Source organism: Pseudorasbora parva, chromosome 4 (genome assembly GCF_024679245.1).
Source record: "Pseudorasbora parva isolate DD20220531a chromosome 4, ASM2467924v1, whole genome shotgun sequence".
Classification (NCBI taxonomy): Eukaryota; Metazoa; Chordata; class Actinopteri; order Cypriniformes; family Gobionidae; genus Pseudorasbora; species Pseudorasbora parva.
This window is the reverse complement of record NC_090175.1, coordinates 43,110,728-43,134,086: the sequence shown is the minus strand read 5'-3', so window position 1 is coordinate 43,134,086 and position 23,359 is coordinate 43,110,728. Positions and strand designations below refer to the sequence as shown.

The 23,359-nt window shown below is 38.2% G+C and overlaps 1 protein-coding gene across 10 annotated transcripts in view; it reads left to right on the top strand.

The window, feature by feature from the left end:
- fat1a (FAT atypical cadherin 1a) overlaps window positions 1-23,359 on the top strand; it is a 103,329-nt gene that overhangs the window by 19,286 nt on the left and 60,684 nt on the right. For all 10 annotated transcript variants that reach the window (XR_010904781.1, XR_010904780.1, XR_010904779.1 and 7 more), the window contains exon 3: window positions 8,202-8,516. Coding sequence is in view for 7 of the 10 variants with exons in the window: in XM_067441895.1 (XP_067297996.1) it covers window positions 8,202-8,516 (315 nt within the window). In the remaining 3 variants the exon portion in view is untranslated. The remainder of the gene's footprint in view (window positions 1-8,201; window positions 8,517-23,359) is intronic.

Genomic DNA, 23,359 nt, shown 5'->3' with positions numbered 1-23,359 from the left:
ATTTCCTCACTACTAAATCCACGGTAAACCGTTAGTGGTGTTATACAATGTGGAAGAAATTGGGAACAACAGCAACGGCCACATAAAACTGTACAGACCCCACTCTGTGTGCAGAAGTTGCCAACTTTCTACAATCAATAGTTACAGACCTCCAAACTTTGTGTCCTTCATATTAACTCAAGAAAAAGTCTGTAGAGAGCTTCATGGAATGGGTTTCCATGACCAAAGCAGTTGCATCCAAGCCTTACATCAACAAGGGCAATACAAAGTGTCAGATGAAGTGGTGTGTAAAGCATGCCGCCACTAGACTCTAGAGCAATGGAGATGTGTTCTTTGGAGTGACGAATCAATCTTCTCTGTCTGGCAATCCGATGGAAGAGTCTGGGTTTGGTGGTGGCCGGTAGAATAGTTTCCTTGCCTGACTGCATTGTGCCAAGTGTAAAGTTTGGTGTGGGGTTGTTTTTAAGGGTTGGGCTTGCCCCCTTTGTTCAAGTGAAAGGAACTCTTAATGCACAACTCTTCAGCATACCAAGACACTTCGTTTAATTTCATGCTCCAAAATTTGTGGGAACAATTTGGGGATGGCCCTTCCTGTTCCAACATGACTGCACACCAGTGCACAAAGCAAGGCCCAAAAGACATGGATGAACGAGTTTGGTGTGGAGGAACTTGACTGGCCTGCAAAGAGTCCTAACCTCAACCAGATAGAACACCTCTGGGATGAATTAGAGCGGAGAGTGTGAGGCAGGTCTTCTCGTCCAACATCAGTGCCTGACATTAGAAATGCACTTTTTTGAAGATTGGTCAAACATTCCCATAAACACACCCCTAAATCTTGTGGAAAGCCTTCCCAGAAGAGTTTAAGCTGTTATAGCAACAAATCGTGGGCCAACTCCATATTAAACCCTACAGATTAAGAATGGGATGTCATTAAAGTTAAGTTGCATTTAAAGACAGGCGTCCCTAAACTTTTGGATATATGTGTTCATTTAATTTGAACACACTCATGTATGCAAACTGATACAGTTTCTGTGTTTTTTTTTTCTTTTCTCAGAATGTCGGTTTGCGCAGCTTTGCCCCTAGATAACAGTTATGTATAAATTCACGTTCGTAATGATATGTAAAGGTGTAATTAGGAGCCTAGTTAAGAGTCAAACATCTGGGGTTTGAACCAAATGACTTTTCTATTCCCTGTGTTTTACTGCCTCGCCAGACTCCTCCCTTCAATATTTTAAACTCCTTTGATCCTCACCACACAGAAACACTCCAAGGAGCGCAAGTTTATAAATAGAAAAGTGAGAGGAAAAAAGGAGTGAGGCTTTCAAAATGTCAAGACAGCACACTATGAAACACATTCTCACTTCATAGTCTTATCAGCCTTCCCAAAAGAGGAGAAAAGCTCTCTGGCATGAACTGGGACGCTAATGTGCCTGCCTAGTGATAATGCCAGTGCCGACTATGTCACTGGGCAGCTATTTCATGCTTCGAAAAAATGTTGTTATAACGGAGGACAGACTCGTTATCAGGAAGGGCTCAGAGATTGGAGTCAATTCAGGGGGGAAAGAGCATGCTTAAAGTACAAACATGATATTTAAACAAACAGGCCGCGTTCACTGCCAGGCCTCTGCAAAAAACACGAGGTCTTCTGGACAATAGGATCTGTCGGGGCAAGTGTCAAAAGAAGCTCTCAGCTGGAATTAATAGGCTAAAGCAGGCAGAAAAAAAAAGAAACTCTCCTTCGTTCATTGACAAATTCCCCCTTTTATGCTCCTTTTCATGTTCCGGCTTTGAGTTTTTTTCTATTTTCAGTATATGTTTTTAACTTACCTGTTGTTGTTTTGCAAATGCTGTGATTTCCACCTGCTCTCTTCTTTTAAGATGAGATTAGTGTGACATGTAGAGCGAGACAGTGCACTATTTTAAGTCAGTCACATCATTCTGCTCGTCCTAAGTAAGGTTTTTCCCTCCAGCCAGATGTTACAAGCTGTTAGCGCTAGTTAGGTTGGTAGTTGCTTTGTTAGCCAGGACGATATAGTGAAGACGCAATGATGCGTAACACGGAAATAGAGGATTGACTCAAGAGGCTCCGCAAGCCCGTAATTACTTGTCCAGGATGCCCTGCAGATAAGATGGCTATTGTGTGCCATAGTGTTTGTTAAAGTCATCAAGCACTCGTTCTTTAATTGCTTCCTCAATCCGCTATTAGAGGCCGATAACCTTGGCAGTGGCAGTCCCTTTTAAACTAGAATCATGTTTGTTTCCAAGAGAATTCTGGTACAGAATCTTTTCCCACACATGCATTTATGTTTCAAAGTTATACATTTTTAAAGTTGGTTTTCTTTGATATTTGGTTATGAATTTGTCACTAAAGTCAGCTAGGTAAAACCAAAAAAAGTATACTTCATAATAAACAATATTATTATAAATGTATACATTAGGCCTGTTTTTTTTTTCAGTCGATTAATCTATCCATTTATTTTTGGTTTATTCTAACAATTATTTTTTCCCATTTGTCTATTGTTTATTTTCTGAATAATAATGTACACATTTTTGAGTTCATTGGTAGTACAAGTATTCCTCTTGACTTGTTCTGCCCTTGCATCCCTAAACTGAAGTGGGGTAGAGCCCTTTTAAAGCACCTGAAAAAACTCTGGGAACCAAGAGCATGATATGATTAAAGTTGGGAAAGGGGGATGGGAGCTTAGCCGAGGGTTCCCTTATAATACTCTTGGTTCTGACACTGGAATCTCAACTATTTCTCTGGAGTCTCGGAGAAAGAAAAAGAGTGAAATGGGAGGTGGAGAGAAAAATTGCTGAGAAAGTTTATGTAAGCATGTGAGCAGGAGGCCTAAGAAGGTTGAGGAATGCAGGAGCCCGGCGAACAGAATTAACCAAGCCAGTTCAAAGAGAAACGGACTGCTTTTTAAAGTGCAGACCAGGGGAATACACGTCCTAAGCTGCCCTAACTTATCCCTCCGCTTTCACCACCTCCACTACATATGTGAAAGCCTTGTAGAGTCACTCTCTGAAGGTCAGAGAATTGCTCAGAGTTAGTCAGGCTTCGCTTTGATGATATTCGCAGCAGTTCTGCAAACGTCAAGTGCGCTTACAGGAGCTGATGTCTTGTGGCTTATTATGCATCCTTAAAAAAACGATGAAATTGACAGTTTTTTGAAAGCAACTTGTCTCTTTCTGAAAACGAGCACTGGGGATAAACAGGGTTTAACATATCATAATCCTCTATTTGACAACCTCTGTAATCTTTTTCTGGCTTTCTAATTTGGTGCAATTGCCAGCTCTTCGTACGCATGTAATTTGCAATTTCTCAAACTGAAGATGTCCCACGTACCGTAATTCCTCAAATAAAAGCCTGTAGTTAATTAAACGCCGGGCCTCTGATAGTGTCCGAGGCCGTGGTCAGCACGAACAAATAAAGGCCAGTCTTAAATTAAGGCCATGGAAAAATTAGTGTGGATAATCTGCTAAGTGCCTTTCCTTTAATGTGCATTCAAATTCATTGTTATGTACAGTAGGGCTGTGTATCATTGTCCATCGTGATGGCTGACCGACATCACGGCGGAGCGCAACCATCATGATGCCACGCCTCCTATTGTGAGTCTTGCGATGCGATGCAAACAAAACTAGTCTCTTCTATAGTTACCCTAAAGACTTTGCAGGGATTGCTCTGTAAATTAAATTGAGAATATAAAAGGCCCCATTTTTTACTTGAGCAATTGCGGTATGTAGAATGAAGGAAAGTGGGGTTTTGTTGAGGCATAGGAGTGTTTCATCAGCTATCACGGGCACTTTTAGCCCTGTAGACATTTTTTAAAATCTTAAAACACACTTTTAACATTTACCAACAGTAGATGCACATACATCACATGCATTGGAATGTTTTCAATTTAAAAAAAATAGAAAAACTATTTTAATATTTCAAAAATGTACTGATTTTACTGTATTTTTCTTCAAAATAATTGCAGCTTTTTTTGAGCATAACCCCTTTTAAAATCGTATAGATCCCAAACTTTTGTATGGTATTGTTTTTAATTGCATTCAGAGGTGGGTCAGACATAATTTTTATATTTTATATAATTTTTATTTTTATTTTATAATATTTTTATATGAAAATGTATTAGTTTAACAGTTATGATTTGAAGTAACACACATTTTACACAATAGGCAATTGACCCGAGCTGAATTCGGTCGCATGGCCACTAGCACAAAGCTCTGACGAGACCTTCCCTCTGACCCACATTTTGGGAAAGTTGAGAGACCGTAAAAAGGGAAGGAAGCATGGAGGCTGTGCTATTCCCCAATCCACTTAACATTCACATCATTATGGCCCTTGATGCTCTTAATCGGGACCGAACTTTAACATGTCGAGTCAAGACTCCATGTGGAGAAAGTGTTGTCATGGCCGTCTCATGATCTTATCAGTCACTGGGGGTGTCGACCCAGTCTGAGAATGAAATTTGCTTCCTTTCTGTCTCTCTTTGTACACACAAATATGCACACACACCTACGTGCAAGGTCAGCCTCGTTGAGTCAGTGCGAGCGGTTCTCATTGTTCATTGAGGCACTCAGGTAGCTGTGAAATGTCTCGCTTCAGGGTAAAGAAATGAACAGACAAAGCAGCCAGAAAGAAAGGCCTGCTTTATTTCTGTCATCATATTCTATAGCTTCAGGGCAGGTTTCACAACTTCCTAAACCACAGTGGATTCAAAGGTGTGGCAGAATACCTATGAAACAACTTTAATGCACTGGCTGAATCATTACAATAACACACAGTACATAGTGTGTTTGGAAACGTATTGTTGCTCTTGTGCTGAGGATTATGACAGTAAGCAAGCGTGAGCTTTAACACCAAAGAATGCCTGAAGCTTCTTTTCAACGATAGCTTTTTCTCAGTCAGGGGTGGTTAGTATTGTAAAGGGCTCATGTTTATGAATCAGAATCATGTTTATTGTTAGCTAAATATTCTTGCATGTCAAATGGGTCCTGATCCACTCTGCCAGGCTTCAAGAAGAAAATTGATTGTGGGCAGTTCATCTGGTAAAGTCATGCCGTTGGATTTAAAGCCTATTCAGACTTGAGCGTCCTTAAAATATAGGTACCAGAACTGTAGTAAAGTTTTGTGTTCAATAATATCTGCACGTCAACTTTATTTTTGTTATGCGTAATTTACTGGCATTGGACATGTTATGAATGAAGTCTAAAAGTCCTGAGCATTAAATCTGTTTAAAACATCTAGCACATTGGGTGCATGTTTTCTGGCATGTTGATATATGTGTAGTGTGAATTTGAATTCCAAACTTAGTGGCCTCTCTAAAGAAGTCTCAGAAATGTCAAATGTATAGGGGCTTTAATGTGCTTGTATGTTGATCGGTCACTGTCCTAGTGCCTGCTTTTTCTGCTGCGTCCTTTTGAGCTTGAAGGAGCAGCTTTCTTTTGTGTGTATCATCTGGTCATCCAAATGAGCACTCAAGCACGGGCAGTCGTTTAGCAGAGACAAAGCTCATTTTCTGTCTCACCCTTTCTCTCTTCTCCTACCACCTCTTTCTCTTCCACATCTATCGTTCGACTCCTCTGATTCTATTTGACATGTTCTCATACCCTGCTAGCCGCTTACACACACTCATTTGTCTTTGTCACTTCCTACTCAGCCAGCCATCTACAAATAAAAGTAATTGTTTACCTTCGACTCACCCTCAGTTCAGTAGACTTAAACCTCTACCTGCACATGACTTAATCTTTAGTGCTAAATTAATCCTTTGCACATTTCAATTGAACAACCTTACTGGTAAATATGATTTATTAGGTTGCCAAGGCAAGTAACACAATTACTATTGTTCATACTTGTGGTTAGGGATTTGAACAAATCCCTGCCCTAAGAATTAAAAGTAAGTATGTAATTCATCCAACATTATCTGTGCTACGACATGAGCGCTACCTCATCAACAATTAGATTTTTTTTTCTTATGCTCACTCATGAAGACTGCATTTATTTGATCAAAAATACAAAAAAAGTCACAACTTTTATGTTTATATATATATATATATATATATATATATATATATATATATATATATATATATATATATATATATATATATATATATATTATCAATTCCTGTGCATTCCTGTGTATCCAGTGCCATATGATCCTTCAGAAATCTTTCTCATATGCTGATTTTGTGCTCTGTAAACATTTGTTAGTATTATCAGTTGAAAACAGCATGTTTCATTTCCCTCATTTATTATGCATGTTCCTTCTATAAGAATTAGCTCTGCAGAGTTTTTACAGTGCTGATCTATGAGCCACCCTACACTGATAGCCAATGGCAAGATGAAGTGAGCTATCTATTTCCTTTCTCTCACCTCCTATATAGAGCCTTAAGTTATTCATAACGTCAGGTGTTACAGATCAATGATGAATGAAAAATAAGGCCAAGAAGGTCAAATAAAACAGCCTGAGCTGCGAAAGGCAGACATTTTTCCTTGTCTGTTTTATAAGCAGTAAGTCTATTCTTTCTCACGTATCCCCCTTGAGGCTCCATCTAGTCCTCTGAGTTTGCTAAAGCCCAGCAGAGCAAGTTAAGAAGACAAAGAACAATAACTGTAGCAATGCATTGTGCAAAATAACACTGTGAAAAGAATAGGATAACGTTGGCAGTTCCTTGATTCGAATGTCCTTGTGGGACATAAATGTACTTTACTAAACAAAAAATTGCTGAGCTGGCTTTAATTAAGTTTAAGAGTTAGTGAATGAGAACGTTTTCTTGAAATGTCTGCAACATTAACAACACCAGATCTAAAGATTTCTTAAACCAACTAAGTATAATCTTCTAAGTTCACGGACTCAAGTTTAATCGGATCGAATTTTCAACAACAGGAACCTGCCTGTTCTGGCGGCGGTAAACTTTGACCAGGGAGTGTCTATCTAGCTCTCTTTTTCATTCACACACACCCCACCTGCCTACAGTAACGATGAGCTCACTCGGCTACTGATAACATTACAGGTCTTTTCAGGCAAGCCACATCTTTATTGCCCTTAAACAAGCATATGATTTATTCAGTATGATACAATAAAATATAAGTCATATACAATTAGATACAATAAAACAGTCATTGTGCAACATAAATTACGCCACACCTTTTTTACACTGGTGTGCATGGACTGGAAATTTTAGAGATTACAGTCCAACAGAACCTTTAGCTTTTTTACTTTCTCGCCATCACATATGATGAATTCGACTGCTCTTTGTATGTAGACCTGCTGTTTGCTCTCTGACGGCCTCCACCTACTCTTCCCCCCCTTCTCATTCCTTTATGGCAGTGAATAGGCAGACTGTTGACACAGCTGAGTGCAATACGGCACACATGTGAAATGTCTCTAATGTTTTGAGATTGCAAGGTAGAGAGCAGAACAGGTGACTCTGGCTCTAAGCGAGCGTGTTTAATAAAGGCATTGTACACTTAGAGGACCTGAAGATGATCTATAGGAGGTATTAGGTTCCCACTTAAACCTATCAGAGCCACTTATCGGCTTCTAAGGCTACCATTATCATAGGCAAAGCATTATGGGTATAGAATATTGTGGCTTTGAAAAGTCGAAATGCTATTTCAAAGGTCTACTTTAGGTTTTAAACTTAGAGAAAGGAACATACAATATGTGTGTTATTCACACTTCTATTTGTCAGCCAAATCACTTTATCTTAGTTCCTGTAGGCAGAATAAATGAATCATGGGTGACAAATATGCTTGTAATTAAGGTGTTTCTACAATGGCTTCAGTTTCCTGCAAATGTTTGTGTGATGTTGCATCTTATTGAGGACTAGGAGTGCTCTTGAAAATAAAAGGAATTTATTATTTTTTTATTTTTTTAAATGAATTAATAATTTTTTTTTCGTTTTTTAAATTGACATAGATGGGCATATTTAAAACAGTTTTCTAATTGACAAATAAAATAACCATTTAAAACTTTTTTCCATTTTAAAGTGTTAAATACATTAATATTTTTTTTTTAAAGCATTGCCTATTTTATTTTAATTTTACTTCACTTTAATCAATGCATTGATCATTAATATCACTTCTAGTCCTCCATAGAATACATGCTGATAAGTGTAACTTAAGTTAAAAAAGTTAAAAAACAATGCCTTATGAAGATCGCATTAAGATTTCTTCATGTTTTCTACAGGAGTGATCCAAACACAAGAACTCCTGGACCATGAGACCGTATCTCACTACTGGCTGACGGTCTACGCCACTGACCGCGGTGTGGTCCCGCTGTCTTCCTTCGTGGAGGTCTACATCGAGGTTCAGGATGTCAATGATAATGCCCCACAGACCTCCGAACCTGTCTATTATCCATCCGTCATGGAGAACTCACCCAAAGACGTCTCCATCATCCAGATCGAGGCGTTTGACCCGGACACGAAGTCCAGTGAAAAGCTCTCCTACAGGATCACTAGCGGGAACCCTCAGGGCTTCTTCAGCATCAACCCTAAGACTGGTGAGTGTATCAAGGAGCTTTGTTCTTATCTTACTGTCCTTCTAGTAGTCGATTTGAAGATGGTGCTGAGGTTGACAGAAGTAGACTGTAAGATGTTTGAAGATGTTTTCAAATGCGGGTCTTACGGTCTTTTATGCATACAAACTTAAATACCGGTATATTAATAGTAAGAGATTCATGTGAGATCATGAGATCATGTGTAAATACTGAAAATACCAGTAAATCAGTTCTGGCAGTTTACCAGTAAGTGAAGTTGCTGTATGAACGCAAAATGAAGGCTGCGTATGAGCAAGCGCTGACATAAGAAGTCTGCTTTGGGCCAATCATGAAGTTCTTATGGAGATAATGTGATTACTCTGTGCTGTTTACAGTAGTTTACAGTGCTTTTTAATAGTGTTTCTATGTAAATACGCACTAGATGGACATCTTTGGCCATTGTGCCATGTTGTGCTGTGTTGCGCCGCCCTGCCTTCTTTTCCATTCATCAGCACTGATGATTGCTGATGAATTTTTGGGACTGCTGTTTTAAATGGGCTAGAATCATTAGTCTAGAGTACATTTTGCTTGAATTCAAGAATAACAGTGATACTGACATTTTGGGGTCATACCCAGTAAAGAAAGCAAATATTTTACTAAGGGTGGCACGGGACATGAAAAAAACCCCGAACCATTTGGTTTGCTTGGTTTGGTTCGGAGCGTGTGCATCGCACGGTTCGACGCATGTGCAATGTAGCCTCATGCCCCTAAGTTACCTCAGAGAGTGGGTGTCCTTTTTTGCGCAAAATAAAAGGTGTGTGTGGACATACAGTAAAAGAAGTAAAAGACAGTAAAAGTGGAGTGCTGCAGGTCACGTCACGTGTAGAAATGGCAGGTGGGAGAGATAAGGAAGGAATTGGAGGATGCGCCAGCGTCGTATAACACCGGCTTTACACCGCACGCTAGGGCTGCGCAATATATCGAAATATTGCAGATGTATATATCGCAATATGCATATCGCAACGGCACGCAATATCTGAATGATTGTAATAGGCTACTTCAACATTGTGAAAAAGTTTTAGGTCGAAGCTGAGACGCATATAGCAGAGAATAGACAGGGCACATGACTTTTTCTTATGTGACTTGCTTGATGTTAAAAAGAGTTATTAAACGTAATAACTGAGAAACAACAACATGACAACACACAACTGACACACACACCGAAACGTGCGCAAGTCGCCTCTCTGAGAGCGCGTGATCCCTTTAGTTCAGTTTCGTGTCTGCATTACCTTTGCAATTACATTTTTTGTTTCTTTACATTGATGTTAAAATTATTTTGTCAGATTTTTGACACACATTTTTGCTAAAATGCTTCTGGACTCACTTTCAGAAGTTGTAGTGATGCTTTCTTGCATTGAATGGTATTCTCAGTTATTAGTTTAAAAAAAATGTAATTTAAATAGATTTTACACACTAATTGCAATATCGTATCGCACATCGAATATCGCATTATTTAACATGGCATCACATATCAGATTTTTCTTCAATATCGCACAGCCTTACCGTACGCGTAAGCAGTGTGTTGGCAGGGCAGAAGAAATGTGTATGGAGAGCGAGAATCACGCACGCCCGTTGTGCATTCACACTGCCAGTGTTTGTCTCGCGCAGCTGAACCTTGGCTCGTGTATTTGAAATACAGATGAATATCATCCATTCTGTCACCTTTTCCAGTGTTCTCGTCTGACACCGGTCATTCTCCTGCTTTGATTTATGATGGGCAGCATATATCTGCTGCAAATGCGACTGTGTTCCCCTCTGTCCCAAACACACATGTAACATTGAAGTTGAAGTTTAGTTCACATGATAAATGAAACATTAAAGTTAAGATAAGCTTCTAGTTTTAATAATTTAAACAGCTTGGGCAAAAAGCTGCTCATGCTGAATTAAAGCCACAGTGCATTGTTCTGATCAAAATTGACATGAAAAATGTTACAACAATGTGTTGGACAGCACAAGCAGGAGACAGAAGACAGGAAACTTCTACATGATATATATATATATATATATATATATATATATATATATATATATATATATATATATATATATATATATATATATATATATATATATATATATTTTTTTTTTTTTAAATACTGTATCCTAAATTATGGATAAGTAAACTATATATCATATGCTGAAGAAAATGTCTGGAGTGTTAACAATTAAAAGAAAAAAACAATAAAAGAACCGTACAGAACCGAAAACCGTGACCCTAAAACACACTCTGTATAACACGCACTTTAATTGCATCAGAGTGAGCAGGCTTTAGTAAATATTTTTTGTGCTATGCTAAAAGGAAAGGACATGTTACATGAGAACCAAATCAACATGTTAGAATCATTTCTGAAGGCTCACGTGACATCATCACAGGAGTACATTACATTTAAAAATATATTAAATTATGTTTTAAATTGAGAAACATTTTTCACAATATTACTATTTTTACAGTAAGCATGAGAGAGCTCTTTAAAAAACATGTGTAAAATTTGACTGAGCTCAAACTCTGCGTATGGTAATAAACAGCAGTTCTGTTAATTATTTGTTCAGCTCACACTCAACTCAATGATTCATTTCCCACTCATGCAGAGCAGATTTTGTTCGTTATGATGCTACATCAGTACAGTGAAAATGGTCCATCAGAGTAGACATTCATCTACAGGACACGTGCAAACAGACAGGAAGAGATAGGTTAGGTACATCTTAATGGTCTTGAGATTCTTCAAGTGCCATCAGTCCCAAACTTGTTTTTTATGTAAATCTACTGAAGCATAAGGCTCAGTGAATAAGCATACGAAAACACTCGCCTGCTCTGAGATATACTGTGTGTTCTTGTTCTCTCACCCTCTCTCTCTCTCTCTCTCTCTCTCTCTCTCTCTCTCTCTCTCTCTCTCTCTCTCTCTCTCTCTCTCTTCATGGATCACAGTGTACGCATATGGGGTTTACTAAATGGACCCACACTGAATATTTTATACAGCTATGGTTTCCCTCCCTCATCCTCTTCACTCATAGAGTAGAACATGATTTTACCAGCATACCAAGGAGAACGGGCATAAAAGGGTGCAAACAGCAAACCCAAAGGCTGCCAGGTGTAGGAAACCTTGAAATGAATCACCATTTCAGTTCAGGACTTTTCAGAAACATGTTAGGTCAGATTACCTTGCGCCTGCAATATCTTCACCATTGTTGTCTGAACTTGTTTTAGTGCTAAGAACAAATAACTTGTAAAGCTTAACCGAGGAACACTGTGATAGCTAGGGGGCTACAATCCTATTGCTCCCACAATTTTTAGGAAAAGAGAAAACAGACTGAAATGAGCCAACAATTGATATAATACTCAACTGCTCTGATGAAAATGTTGAAAGTCTTTATAAATAATTTTATTAGGCTAGTTCGTATTATCAATGTTAAATACAGTGTTGCTTAATATATTTTTGCAAAGAGTAATATAATTTTTTTTCAGGATTCTTCACTGAACCGTATAAAATCGCTGAATAAATGATCCCTGCTGAATAAGTGTGTGTGTGTGTGTGTGTGTGTGTGTGTGTGTGTGTGTGTGTGTGTGTGTGTGTGTGTGTGTGTGTGTGGGCATGTTTTTGTGACATATGAGGACACAAATGTGTATAATGACATGGGTATGACATAGGTATTACAAGGAGAGTGTGAAATATGAGGACATTGACCATGTCCCCACTTTTCAAAATGCTTATAAATCATACAGGATGAGTTTTTTTTTTTTTTTTTTTTTAGAAAATACGGTTTGTACGGTATAAAATCCATTACGCCTATGGAGAGTCCCTGTAAACCACATAGACCCCAAACGTTTGAACGGTTGTGTAAAACAAGAGTATTTAGCTATAAATTAAGAATTTCATGAAAAATGTTCAGAGCAAAGTTTGAGACATTTTTTAGGTCTTTCCTGAAACTTGTGTGTGTGATATTATAGTCTTTTTCTTAGGAAACATCTTATGAAAACTTAATCAAAAGTCTCCGTTTGTTCTATATTCATTCTCATTGCTGTCTAGGAGGAACAAGTGAGATATTAAAGAGATCTTGTTTGTGACTTTCTTTCCTATGGGTACGGTTCTCTGAAATCCTCAAGATTTATGTGGATGAAGTGAGCATGTGCAAGTAAAAAGCCAACTGAAGCATTGTTCGACTTTGTGAACCTGAAAGCAATCAGTCTGAGAAACTGGCCCTGAAGTTTTATTTGAGTTGAAGGTTTTGGCTAGTCTGTGAAAGTTGGTGGCCAGCCTCTCTCACAGTTTTTTACTGACTTGTGTGGTCTTTTTTCCCCATGCAGTTACATACACAAATGTGAAGGTTATTTTTGCTAGCATTGGCCAATGAGTTTTCAGACCAAATAAGGGTTTGTCCTCCAGCAGACTGTGTTCTCTCAGTAACTGTTCCACACTTGGATTCACTCCAGGGAAGGAAAGAAAGGGAAGGGAGGAAAAAAGAGAGGCAGTCTGACATTTTAGTCGAATATTAACCGTTCTAGAAGCAGCAGATGTGTGGATTATTACAGTGCATTTGTGTGTGTTACAATGAGAAAGAGATAAGACTACTATTTAGCAAACGTCTTTTTGCAAAACTTTTATGTGTCATGTCCAAGGGTCTTTCATTCATAGTCATCAGCAAAGATGGTTCAGAGAAGTTCCTGAAATATTTTGCAAGTGCATATCAGATCTCTAGAGGAAGGGCCCTGCAAAGCTGATCTTGTACAACCATATCAGTTTGTAATGTAGACGATACACAGTTTGTCAAAAGCACAAGGTTCTCACACACCCAAACACTTACAGACTCAGACATAATATAACATAACTGGAAGCTGATGAGGATGGGTTTGTCTCTTCCTAGATAGCACGCAGCTGCACAGCATGTTCGTGTCTGTAAATGAATAAAGTTCAATGGAGGAAATCTTTGATACAGACCTGGTTACATCATATTTATCAAATCACCTTAATTTGTTCTATTTAAGTTTCTTGGGGGGTCTTGAGTACCTATAAAGTAGTATTGCATCCTTCATATCTCTGAAAAGTCTTTAGTTTTATTATATTTAAGAAAGTTAGGCTGTACCGAGTCTTTCCGGAAAATAACGAGAGGATGTAGGCGTATCGTGTGGGTGGAGCTAAAGAATCACAAGCGTGCGCAGCTATTGCATGACGGCTCTGACGAGAGTGTCTGAAAGCTGACATCCTCAAGCTGGAAAAGAAAACGTTACCCTAAATAAACCATGGCGATCAATCAGATTCAACCAATACATATATGATCCAGAATCAGATCCGGAGACTGAAATAAATTGAACAGGAGAAGCAGCAACAGCAGGACGTCCGTCTCTGTGGTATAGACTGTATTTAGTGGCCTGTCAACATTTGTGTGTGTTTACTCGTGGTTTATGATGACACGATTTGGTTTATGGACTATTGTATGTGACTAAACCTTAGCAGTAGCAAGCAAAACGGTTTTGCACGTCAGACTAGTGTATAGAAAAACAATGGAGTAACCGTTAGCGCATTTGAATGAAGAAGCACGCTTTGTGAGAATGTCCATAGGTTTATGTTTGGGTGGTTCTACAATAAACACATAGACACATATAGTGGTCAGCTAAACAAATGTATTTAAACACACACCATACATTGCATGCTCCATTGATAAATTAACTAACGTTATACACGATCGTGTTGTTTACTGATGTTTACTTACGCGACGATAGCCAACAACACAGACGTTTGAAGCAGTTTTACTCACCGCCTGTTTCCAAAGCAGGACCGCGAACCTTTATCGCTGGGACTGCTCCGTCAAAAACAAACTTCTTTGGTAACATTGTTGATTTTGTGAAGTCCTGTGACAGCAGTGACCGTGGAGATCCACTTTTGCGACACGATTGAAGCGTGATGTTGTGACGCTTCCCGTCATTTGTGCGTTAAAATCTATGGTTAAAATCGGTTCAAATGCTATGCGGGCTCGTTAAAGATGCTTGACGTCACCCATAGGAATAAAGTGGAGCGCGGCGCGACAGAAGTGTTGAACGGACAAGTGGATCTGCACCTTTATGCAATGTTTATTGGCGTGCATTTGCTCTCTCGCTCTGGTCACGCGCGCAAGCACCCTTCCGGAAGAAGAGCTCGTACGGCCCATACAAGGACATTCCGCCCTGTTGACGTCAAGCGGACCCATACTCGAAAAAAACTCTCTGAAACTTGTGAGAAACCGGAAGGAGTATTTTTGACACAGAAATACTCCATGAAAAGTCCAACATGTTTAGGAGGGAAACCAAGTCTTTAACAGTGTAAAAAGCTCAGTATGCATGAAACAGCATTTCACCCACCCAGAGAAAAATGGTGTTATTTTCTGTCAATGAATAATCTAAAATTCAGCCTCAAGGCAATGGTTAACCACAACTAAAACTTTTAAAATATTTTTTTTTTATTAATTGTAATGAAGCGTGAATAAAATGGTGTAAATAGAATTCATTAAATTGTATTCAAATTAACTTAAAAATGTAAATTAAAATAACAAATGTCGTCTTTTCAACTAAATGAAATAAGTACTAAAATTACTAAAACAAAAATTGAAATAAAAATCAATTAAAGGTATTTTGGAATATTTTTTCTAAAAGCTAATAAAAATGAAAAAGTCACATGCAATTAAATTAAACTAAAATTAAAATGAATACTTTAGAAATAATACTTAAATTGTTTGCTTGAATTTCCTTTAGCCCAGATTTACTTATCGTGGGTGATGAATGAACAAGATAATGCTCTCCCTGCTTTAATAATCGTTTCCCAATAACCAGGAGCATAATCCATTTAATCATGATGACTTGCTCTACTGTTTGAGTTTTGAGCTCAGAGGGAAAATTAAAGATTATACTTACTAACACAGAATGAAAATGGAAAAAAAGAACTACCTCCTTAGAGGTTTTAGACACTGCCTTTAAAAATAAATTAACAAATTCAATCACTATAAATGAAACATTTTGGTCAGATTTCAGTGACTTCTGTGAAAAAGGTTAGATAAAACGCTAACCTCCAATGGACACAATATATATTGTCAGTTATGTGGCGTCTTTAAAAAAACAAAACATAAATTTAACATGAAACAAAATATATTGAAAATATAAAAATATACAATCTACAATCACCATTGGTCATGCAATGGTGAAACCCTGCAGCTTTAAAGTGTTTTTTTTTTTTTTTTTTCAATTCAGCTAAGACAATAGATGGGCAACTTTGGTCCACTTTTCCTGCAGAGTTTAGCTTCAGCTCTATTCAAACACATCCGAACAAGCTAATCAAGGTCTTCAGGATTACTAGAAAACTACAGGCATGTGAGTTTCATCAGAGTCGGAGCTAAACTCTGCAGGGCAGTGGATCTTGAGGGCCAGAGTTGCAGAGCCCTAAGTTAAGAGGTCACGCTGTGAGGTTTCGATGTTCTATTGGACACACACATCTTCACATGATGCAAATCACTGGTCAGAGTTCATCAAACTTGACCTTTGGACTTTGCATGAGCTTGCGTTTCTGATTTCCTGCGTTTGAATGAATGGAAGTCAATGGAAAGAAAAGTGTAGAGTGACAGGCCCTTTTCCCCAGGTAAGACAGCAGACAGCAGTGTTCCATTATATCAAAACCTGTTCAACTTTCATTACTGAGAAGCTGAGCTCCAGTAAGAGATCCACACTAAACCATTGTATACGAGTACCTGGAGCCATTTTTTTGTACTTCTGTGAGAGAAAAAAAATGTGTGCAGACAGTATTATAGTATCAGATTATACAATATTGTTAGTCATTTACAATTCATAAGTTCCTTGCAACACTTAAAAGCGCTTCATGTGATATGGCTCAAAGCAGTCAAGCAATTAACTCATAACCCTTATCAAAGGTTGCAATAACACCATAGCTACCTGCGTTATTTATATTTGAACAAGGTTTCCATGACCGTTAAATTGAATATGGAGTTTAATGGTTATCACTGCGGACCTCTATTTTTGTATATCTTTTTTTTTTCTTTTTTTTTTTGCACAAAACGTCATGCCTTGACGATAAAACAGTTAAATATACAGCAGGCCAAACCTCAGTAATTACATGCTCAGAAACAGCAGAGCCCTGCACTGGCACATCTACAAAGCTGCCCTGCAAAAAATAGGACCTGTGGGAAGAAACAGAATAAACTTGTTTGTTGGTTTGCTGGTAGATCTGTGACGAGCACATCTGCAGCCTTGGTGTTTGATTGTTTATTTCTCAGCTAGGCCTGTCACGATGAAGGAATTTCCTATTGCGGTGATTCTGGGTAGCTTAATATCACGATATGCAATATTAGCGCCTTTCTTTGTTTCTATATATATATATATATATATATATATATATATATATATATATATATATATATATATATATATATGTATATATATATATGTATATATATATATATATATATATATAATTTTTATTTTTTTATACTGTTGCCACAGGATGTTTATTTTATTCCACAGTTTCCTATGCATTGACCAGCACTAACACCATTCATGGGAAATACCCTTAAAAGTTTAAATGATGATACAACAAAAATGTACAATATATGACTTGACCTGAAGAAGGACAGACACCGGTAATTGGACGTGCTCAGCCGATCTCTGAGTCTCTGTCTTTAGTGTAAGTCGACAGAGATTCTGTACAAATCACAATAATGATTGTTTAATTTGCTTGGAAGAGGTCAGTTGGGAAAAAATACTCTTAGCACTTATTATCATTAATAACTTTATTTAAACTTAATGCAAGTGTATTAATTGTTAGATAAGAAAGGTATAGCCTCGTGAAAAAATAAAAAACAAGAGCAATAGCGGTTGTGGTGTTTATTCGCATTCCTCCGTGGTTGGCTCGTCAGTATCCCGGTATTGAAATTTTGCGGTAATCAGTACAGCCCTATTCTAAGCTGGCATATTTGTCCGCATGGTCACAAAAGCACCTTGGACGATATTGACTGGTTGATTTAGTTTTGTGTGAGGTAACTAAGGGCTTGGTTGAAAGTGTCTTTTTTTCCCCTTTTTTCCTTTTGGCAACAGTAAACAGGTTTTAGTGCCGCTTTTGTGTTTCATTGAAGGGAACATGTCATGGAAAACAGGATTTTCCTTGATCTTTTGTTTCCTTGAGTTTATTGTACTATGTAGACATAATCGAATGTGCACAACACAAAGCTCCCACACAGTCCATTAAGACCATTTATAGAAAGCTGTAAAAATGACTGATTCAAAAACACGTCTATATGAGCACATTCCATAGATAGAGAGGTAAATAAATTAATATAACAAAATATCTAATCCATATTTATCTTAATATAATATTGAACCGTTCGGTACGGCATTCACGATTCAATACGCGGTGGTGAATTTATTTTTTTACCGGTTTTGCATTTAATTAATTATTTCCATTTCTCTCCGTTTGAAATATTTCTCTCAGTTTATTTCGGCTCTGTTTGAGTGTGCCTGTGAGTCTACGTGCTGATAAGAGCAAATATCTAATCATATGCACTAAAGTTAGGGGGTGTTAGCCGCGTTTTAAAGCCTTGCCGGTTAAACAATTCATTTTCGTGCTGTTTTGCATTGAGCGCGCGCACTAAATGTCTGTCAAACACACGTGATTACTGGACAGTCTTACTGCACTACTGTCAAATACACACAAGGTCGGTTATGTCTAAAGTGAAAGTAAAATTGCGTGCGTCTATGAGATGCGAGCAGGTCTTCAATTGACAGCAGCGCAGCCTATAGTGAACACGCTGTCCTTAAAGGGACAGTTCACCTCTAAAATTATTTAATAAAATCATTTTAAAAAACACCTTTAATACAGTAGCAGATTTTGCATTAACTTGTAGATCTAATTATATATGTATTTTATTTTATAATTTCTTTTTTTATTTCTTTATTGAAATATAATCATTTATTTACAGTGGCTGTCATTTTCATGACATATTTATTTTAACATACATTAAATAAACAAGACATCACTAACAGGTTAAGTAGAATATAATGAATATATAGGCTAATATAGTGCATGTATTTAGTGAAAGAGTTTCTGTAGTGAACTAACAGCTGTGGACACTGAAGGACTTCTGAGGTAAATGCGACGTTGTTTACAAGCTGTTTTATTATCGTTCTCTGAAACATAGATTGAGCGATTACACGGCATATGATACGTGTAATTGTAATGTATCCTCAACATACCTTATGAAATATTAATTCATGTTTATTCTTTCGGAAGTGATGATCTCGTTCACCGCGCCTAGATACAGTTATCTCTCACGTCACATTAAAGAGAGTCAAAACGATATTTATCGTTTAATTTTATGATAAAATGGACTGAATACTTAATATGTTCACGTGGGAACTCGGATTGAAATGTGTTCCATGCTTAAAAAAAGCCGACTGTTAACTGTTAAAGATTGCATGCGGAACCGTTCGATACACACATGCACCAAAGTAAAGCCCTGTAATAAAACAGTTCGGTACGAATACATGTAGGCTACCGTTACACCCCTTTTATATATTTTATATACAGTATATATATGTGTGTGTGTGTGTGTGTGTGTGTGTGTGTGTGTGTGTGTGTGTGTGTGTGTGTGTGTGTGTGTGTGTGTGTGTGTGTGTGTGTGTGTGTATGTGTGACCTGGTAATCCCTACGTTATGGGGACAAAATGTCCCCACAAAGATGGCAATATCCGAAATCCTTGTCCTTGTGGAGACATTTTTAGGTCCCCATGAGGAAAACATCTTATAAATCACACAGAAGGAGTTTTTTTGAGAAAGTAAAAATGCAGAATGTTTCCTGTGATGGGTAGGTTTAGGGGCAGGGGCAGTGTAAGGGGATAGAATGTACAGTTTTTACAGTATGAAATCCATTACGCCTATGGAAAGTCCATAAAACATGGAAACAGGACATGTGTGTGTGTGTGTTTGTGTGTGTGTGTGTGTGTGTGTGTGTGTGTGTGTGTGTGTGTGTGTGTGTGTGTGTGTGTGTGTGTGTGTGTGTGTGTGTGTGTGTGTGTGTGTGTGTGTGTGTGTGTGTGTGTGTATAGATAGATAGATAGATAGATAGATAGATAGATAGATAGATAGATAGATAGATAGATAGATAGATAGATAGATAGATAGATAGATAGAGATTTACAGTATAAACAAATATATAGCGAGAGAGAGATAATCTATTAAATCTTTTCTAAAATCAGACCAAAAGGATCTAAGGTAAAAGACAGTAAGGCAATAAAGAAAATAAAAAATACAGCCGCCTTCAAATTCCAGCTCATAACATCTGAAGACTGTAATTTTCTCTGACACCTGTGTGCCACAGCCACACTCAACAAAAAGCACTAGAATTTTCCATGGAGATAGCTGGCAGAGAAACATGGATCCCTGTTGAATTTGTGTTTTGTCCTAGAGCGTCATTCACGGCCGCAGATTTGTTCAGCGAGTGTAGCTAAGGATAATGACACACACTGCAGGTGAACCGATTGTTCCAGACTTTAAGTCAGGTCATGCAATAGAACCAGAGTCTGGTTAACCTGCAAATACTGACCTCAATCCCTCCCTCACAGGGGCAGATAAAGCGAGTGTGTGGGTGTGATCTTGCATAAATATGGTGTGTATGTACACGTGTGTTTCTGCATAAGCACACATGCATTAGATTACACACTCCCTTTGCCCCTTCATTTTTTCACACCTTCATTTTCTCACTTTCTCGGTTTCTTTAAGGTCTTTCCAAGAGGCCTTTGCTCTTTGTAAGGTGTGTGGGTGGTTCGCTAGCATCTCCATCTTTGCTTTGCCCTCATGAAATGCTTTCTCTCAATGACTGCTGCACTACACTTTTTTTTTGCGCGACTGTATGTGTAAGAGACATTCTTTCTGCGCTCTACCTGTCGGCGAAGAGAAATTAACCTATCTGCCTGAAAGCTCCTTTCAGCCTGATTTTCGAAAGCACCCCACCGAGTTGGACTTCGAACAGTGTGATAAAAGAAAAGGATTTATGTGAGGGAGTGTATTTACACAAGTGAACGTGACTACTCATCTGTCAGAGCGGAAGTGCATGTGTAGAGAGAGAGAGAGATCAAATATCAATATTTTCTTCATGTCAAAAGCATTTTCAGCTTAAAGGGATAGTTCATGCAGAAAAGAAAATTGTCAGCATTTACTCATCCTCACTCATCATTTCAAACCTATATGACTTTCTTTATACTGTGGAACATTACACATATTTTGAGGCTGGTTTAGTAAGTCATACATGTTTGGAAAATGAGGGTGAGTACATTTTCGTGTATGAGAGGCTTAAAGGGATAGTTCCAAAAAGGATTCACCCAAAAAGGAAATTTCTATGAAGTAATCAGAAGAACACAGTTATGACAAATAAAAGACACACACATGACATTTTGCCACTTGGGGTATCATACGCTGTGCTTTCATGGAGTGATATGTATTATAATTCATATTTATTATAGTTATTTTTTTGATTGGCTCACATCACCACACACAAAAAATGTCTTGAATTTTAAACCATGCATGTGCCAATTCTTTAAGTAACAAGACTTTTCAAATTTTAACCAATTGCGTTGTCATCATGCCATATGTATTTATTGTTGTTCAAATTTGCATATAATTTAAGTCGGTAAAAAAAAAATTTTTTTTACGTTTTTGGAAACTGGAATAAAAATAAAATTAAATAAAACAAATGAAATTAATTGAAATGTTGCCTTGGCAATTAACTTAAATAAGTCGAAATACAAAAATTCATAAAAAACAATTATACAAATTAAAGGAAAACTATAAACATTAAAAAAAAAACTGAAAACAAAAAAAAAAAATTAAAATGAAAACATAAAAAAGCTAATTTAAAATATTATTACTATATAGCCCCTTTCACACTGCGATTCCGGCAAACACACGGATAATGCGACCCGGCATTTGTTCCCGGGCCGCTAGATTTGGTCCATTCACACTGCCAGCGAAACACCGTAATATGTGCGCTTTCACACACAGCGCTTAACGGTCCCGGGTCGAGTTAACATGGGACATCCAGATGTGACGTATAAGGCGAGCGATCTCAGCTTCAGCGCGGATAGTAAGGAGATCCGTAGTCTCGACTTGTGTCCAGTTTGCACACATTTCTGCTTGTTTAATTTTAGTTTCTTTTGTATACGAACACTCTCTGTGTTTCAAACACCGACTAGCTCTTCTGGCACTGCAGGGTTGTATTATTGAAAAAACAAGCTCTAGGAGTCGCACAATAACTACGTACATGTTGCGGCATTAGTTTCGGCTTTTGTTCACACAGCGCTCGTCCCGGGTCGAATCCCGCAATGTTACTAGGTCCCCGACCCGGGTCGAATTCGGTAATCAATCCCGGGACGTGGTTGCTTTCACACAGAAGGCGACCCGGCAATGTTCCGGGAATATTGCGGGTCCGACGTGCAGTGTGAAAGGGGCTTAAGTGAGGGATAATTGACGACGGGCCGTTGAATTATTAGAAAAATAATGCAGTTATTTTAAAATAATGGAGTCAATTATTCGGCTTATACTACGGTAAACCACACCATAAAACATAGATCTGATTATATATTTAAAGGGATTCGTCTGTTTTTTTCATCTGAAGGACTATTTCTTCCGCATCTCATCCAATGGCTCTTTTGCTAGTTCTGAAATGTAATTTTAAAGCTGGTAAACAGAGGCTTGAGCTGTTGATAGCATTCTACTGCAGTTATTAATGAAGTTATTAGGGAGAGAGAGAGAGAGAGAGAGAGAGAGAGAGAGAGAGAGAGAGAGAGAGAGAGAGAGAGAGAGAGAGACAGAGAGAGAGACAGAGACAGAGAGCTTTGTGTGAATTAGGCTACCTCCTGGAACTACGTTTGTTGTGCATAGTTATACGTAGTATACAGTATTTAAATAACACTAAAATAACACATGGTGAGTGTTAATGTTGGACCTTGGGTGTGCAGGTAGTGTGAGAATGATAGTTGTTTCTCTAGCTGGCAGGCAAGCAGAAAGAATTGTGTTCAGTACAATGCTGACAGCTCTTGTTCTGGTGCCACACAAACACACACACACACACACACACACACACACACACACACACACACACACACACACACAAAGACAGGCGTATTTCTGGAAATATCATATCTCTGGCGTGAGATCTAATATCTGCATTATCTCTCTCTTTGTCCTCTTACCACAGTAGTTTTAACTCGCTGTACTGACAATATTAAGAGCACTGGCTGCTGGGATAGAAATCAGCTCAGGTAATTAGAAGTCTACGAGCCACCTCTGTGCCTTTGAGCTCTGCTCTGCTTGTTTAATTGGAGTGAAAGGAGGATATAGCTGCAATGATTCACAAGCCCTGCCTTCCTTATACTCCTTTCCACTTTCCTATCAACTTCAAGTAAGGCCCTACTTTTTTTACATAAGAAAAAAAAAATAATACAAAAAAGAAAACTGTGGGTTGTTATACAACAATGCCATGCTCTCTTTTCAAAGGGTTTAACCCACAGTAGAGAAAGCTTGAGAAATAGATACTATGTCCAACGACTTCCTGTAGTTTCCTGTCTTTTAAGCTCCCACAGTTGGCACGAGGCACAAAAGGTTATTAAGAATGCAAAACTAAAGCGAGGTGCAGAGGGGAAAAAACACAACCCCCCCTCCCCCTCCTTTCCTCCTTCCCTCTCACTCATTCCTGTGGATAAAGTTGCAGGGTTTTAGAGGCTTGTGAACATATCCACCGGCACACCTGTCCTGCTTGTTTACTGCTAACCTACGGATTTCACAC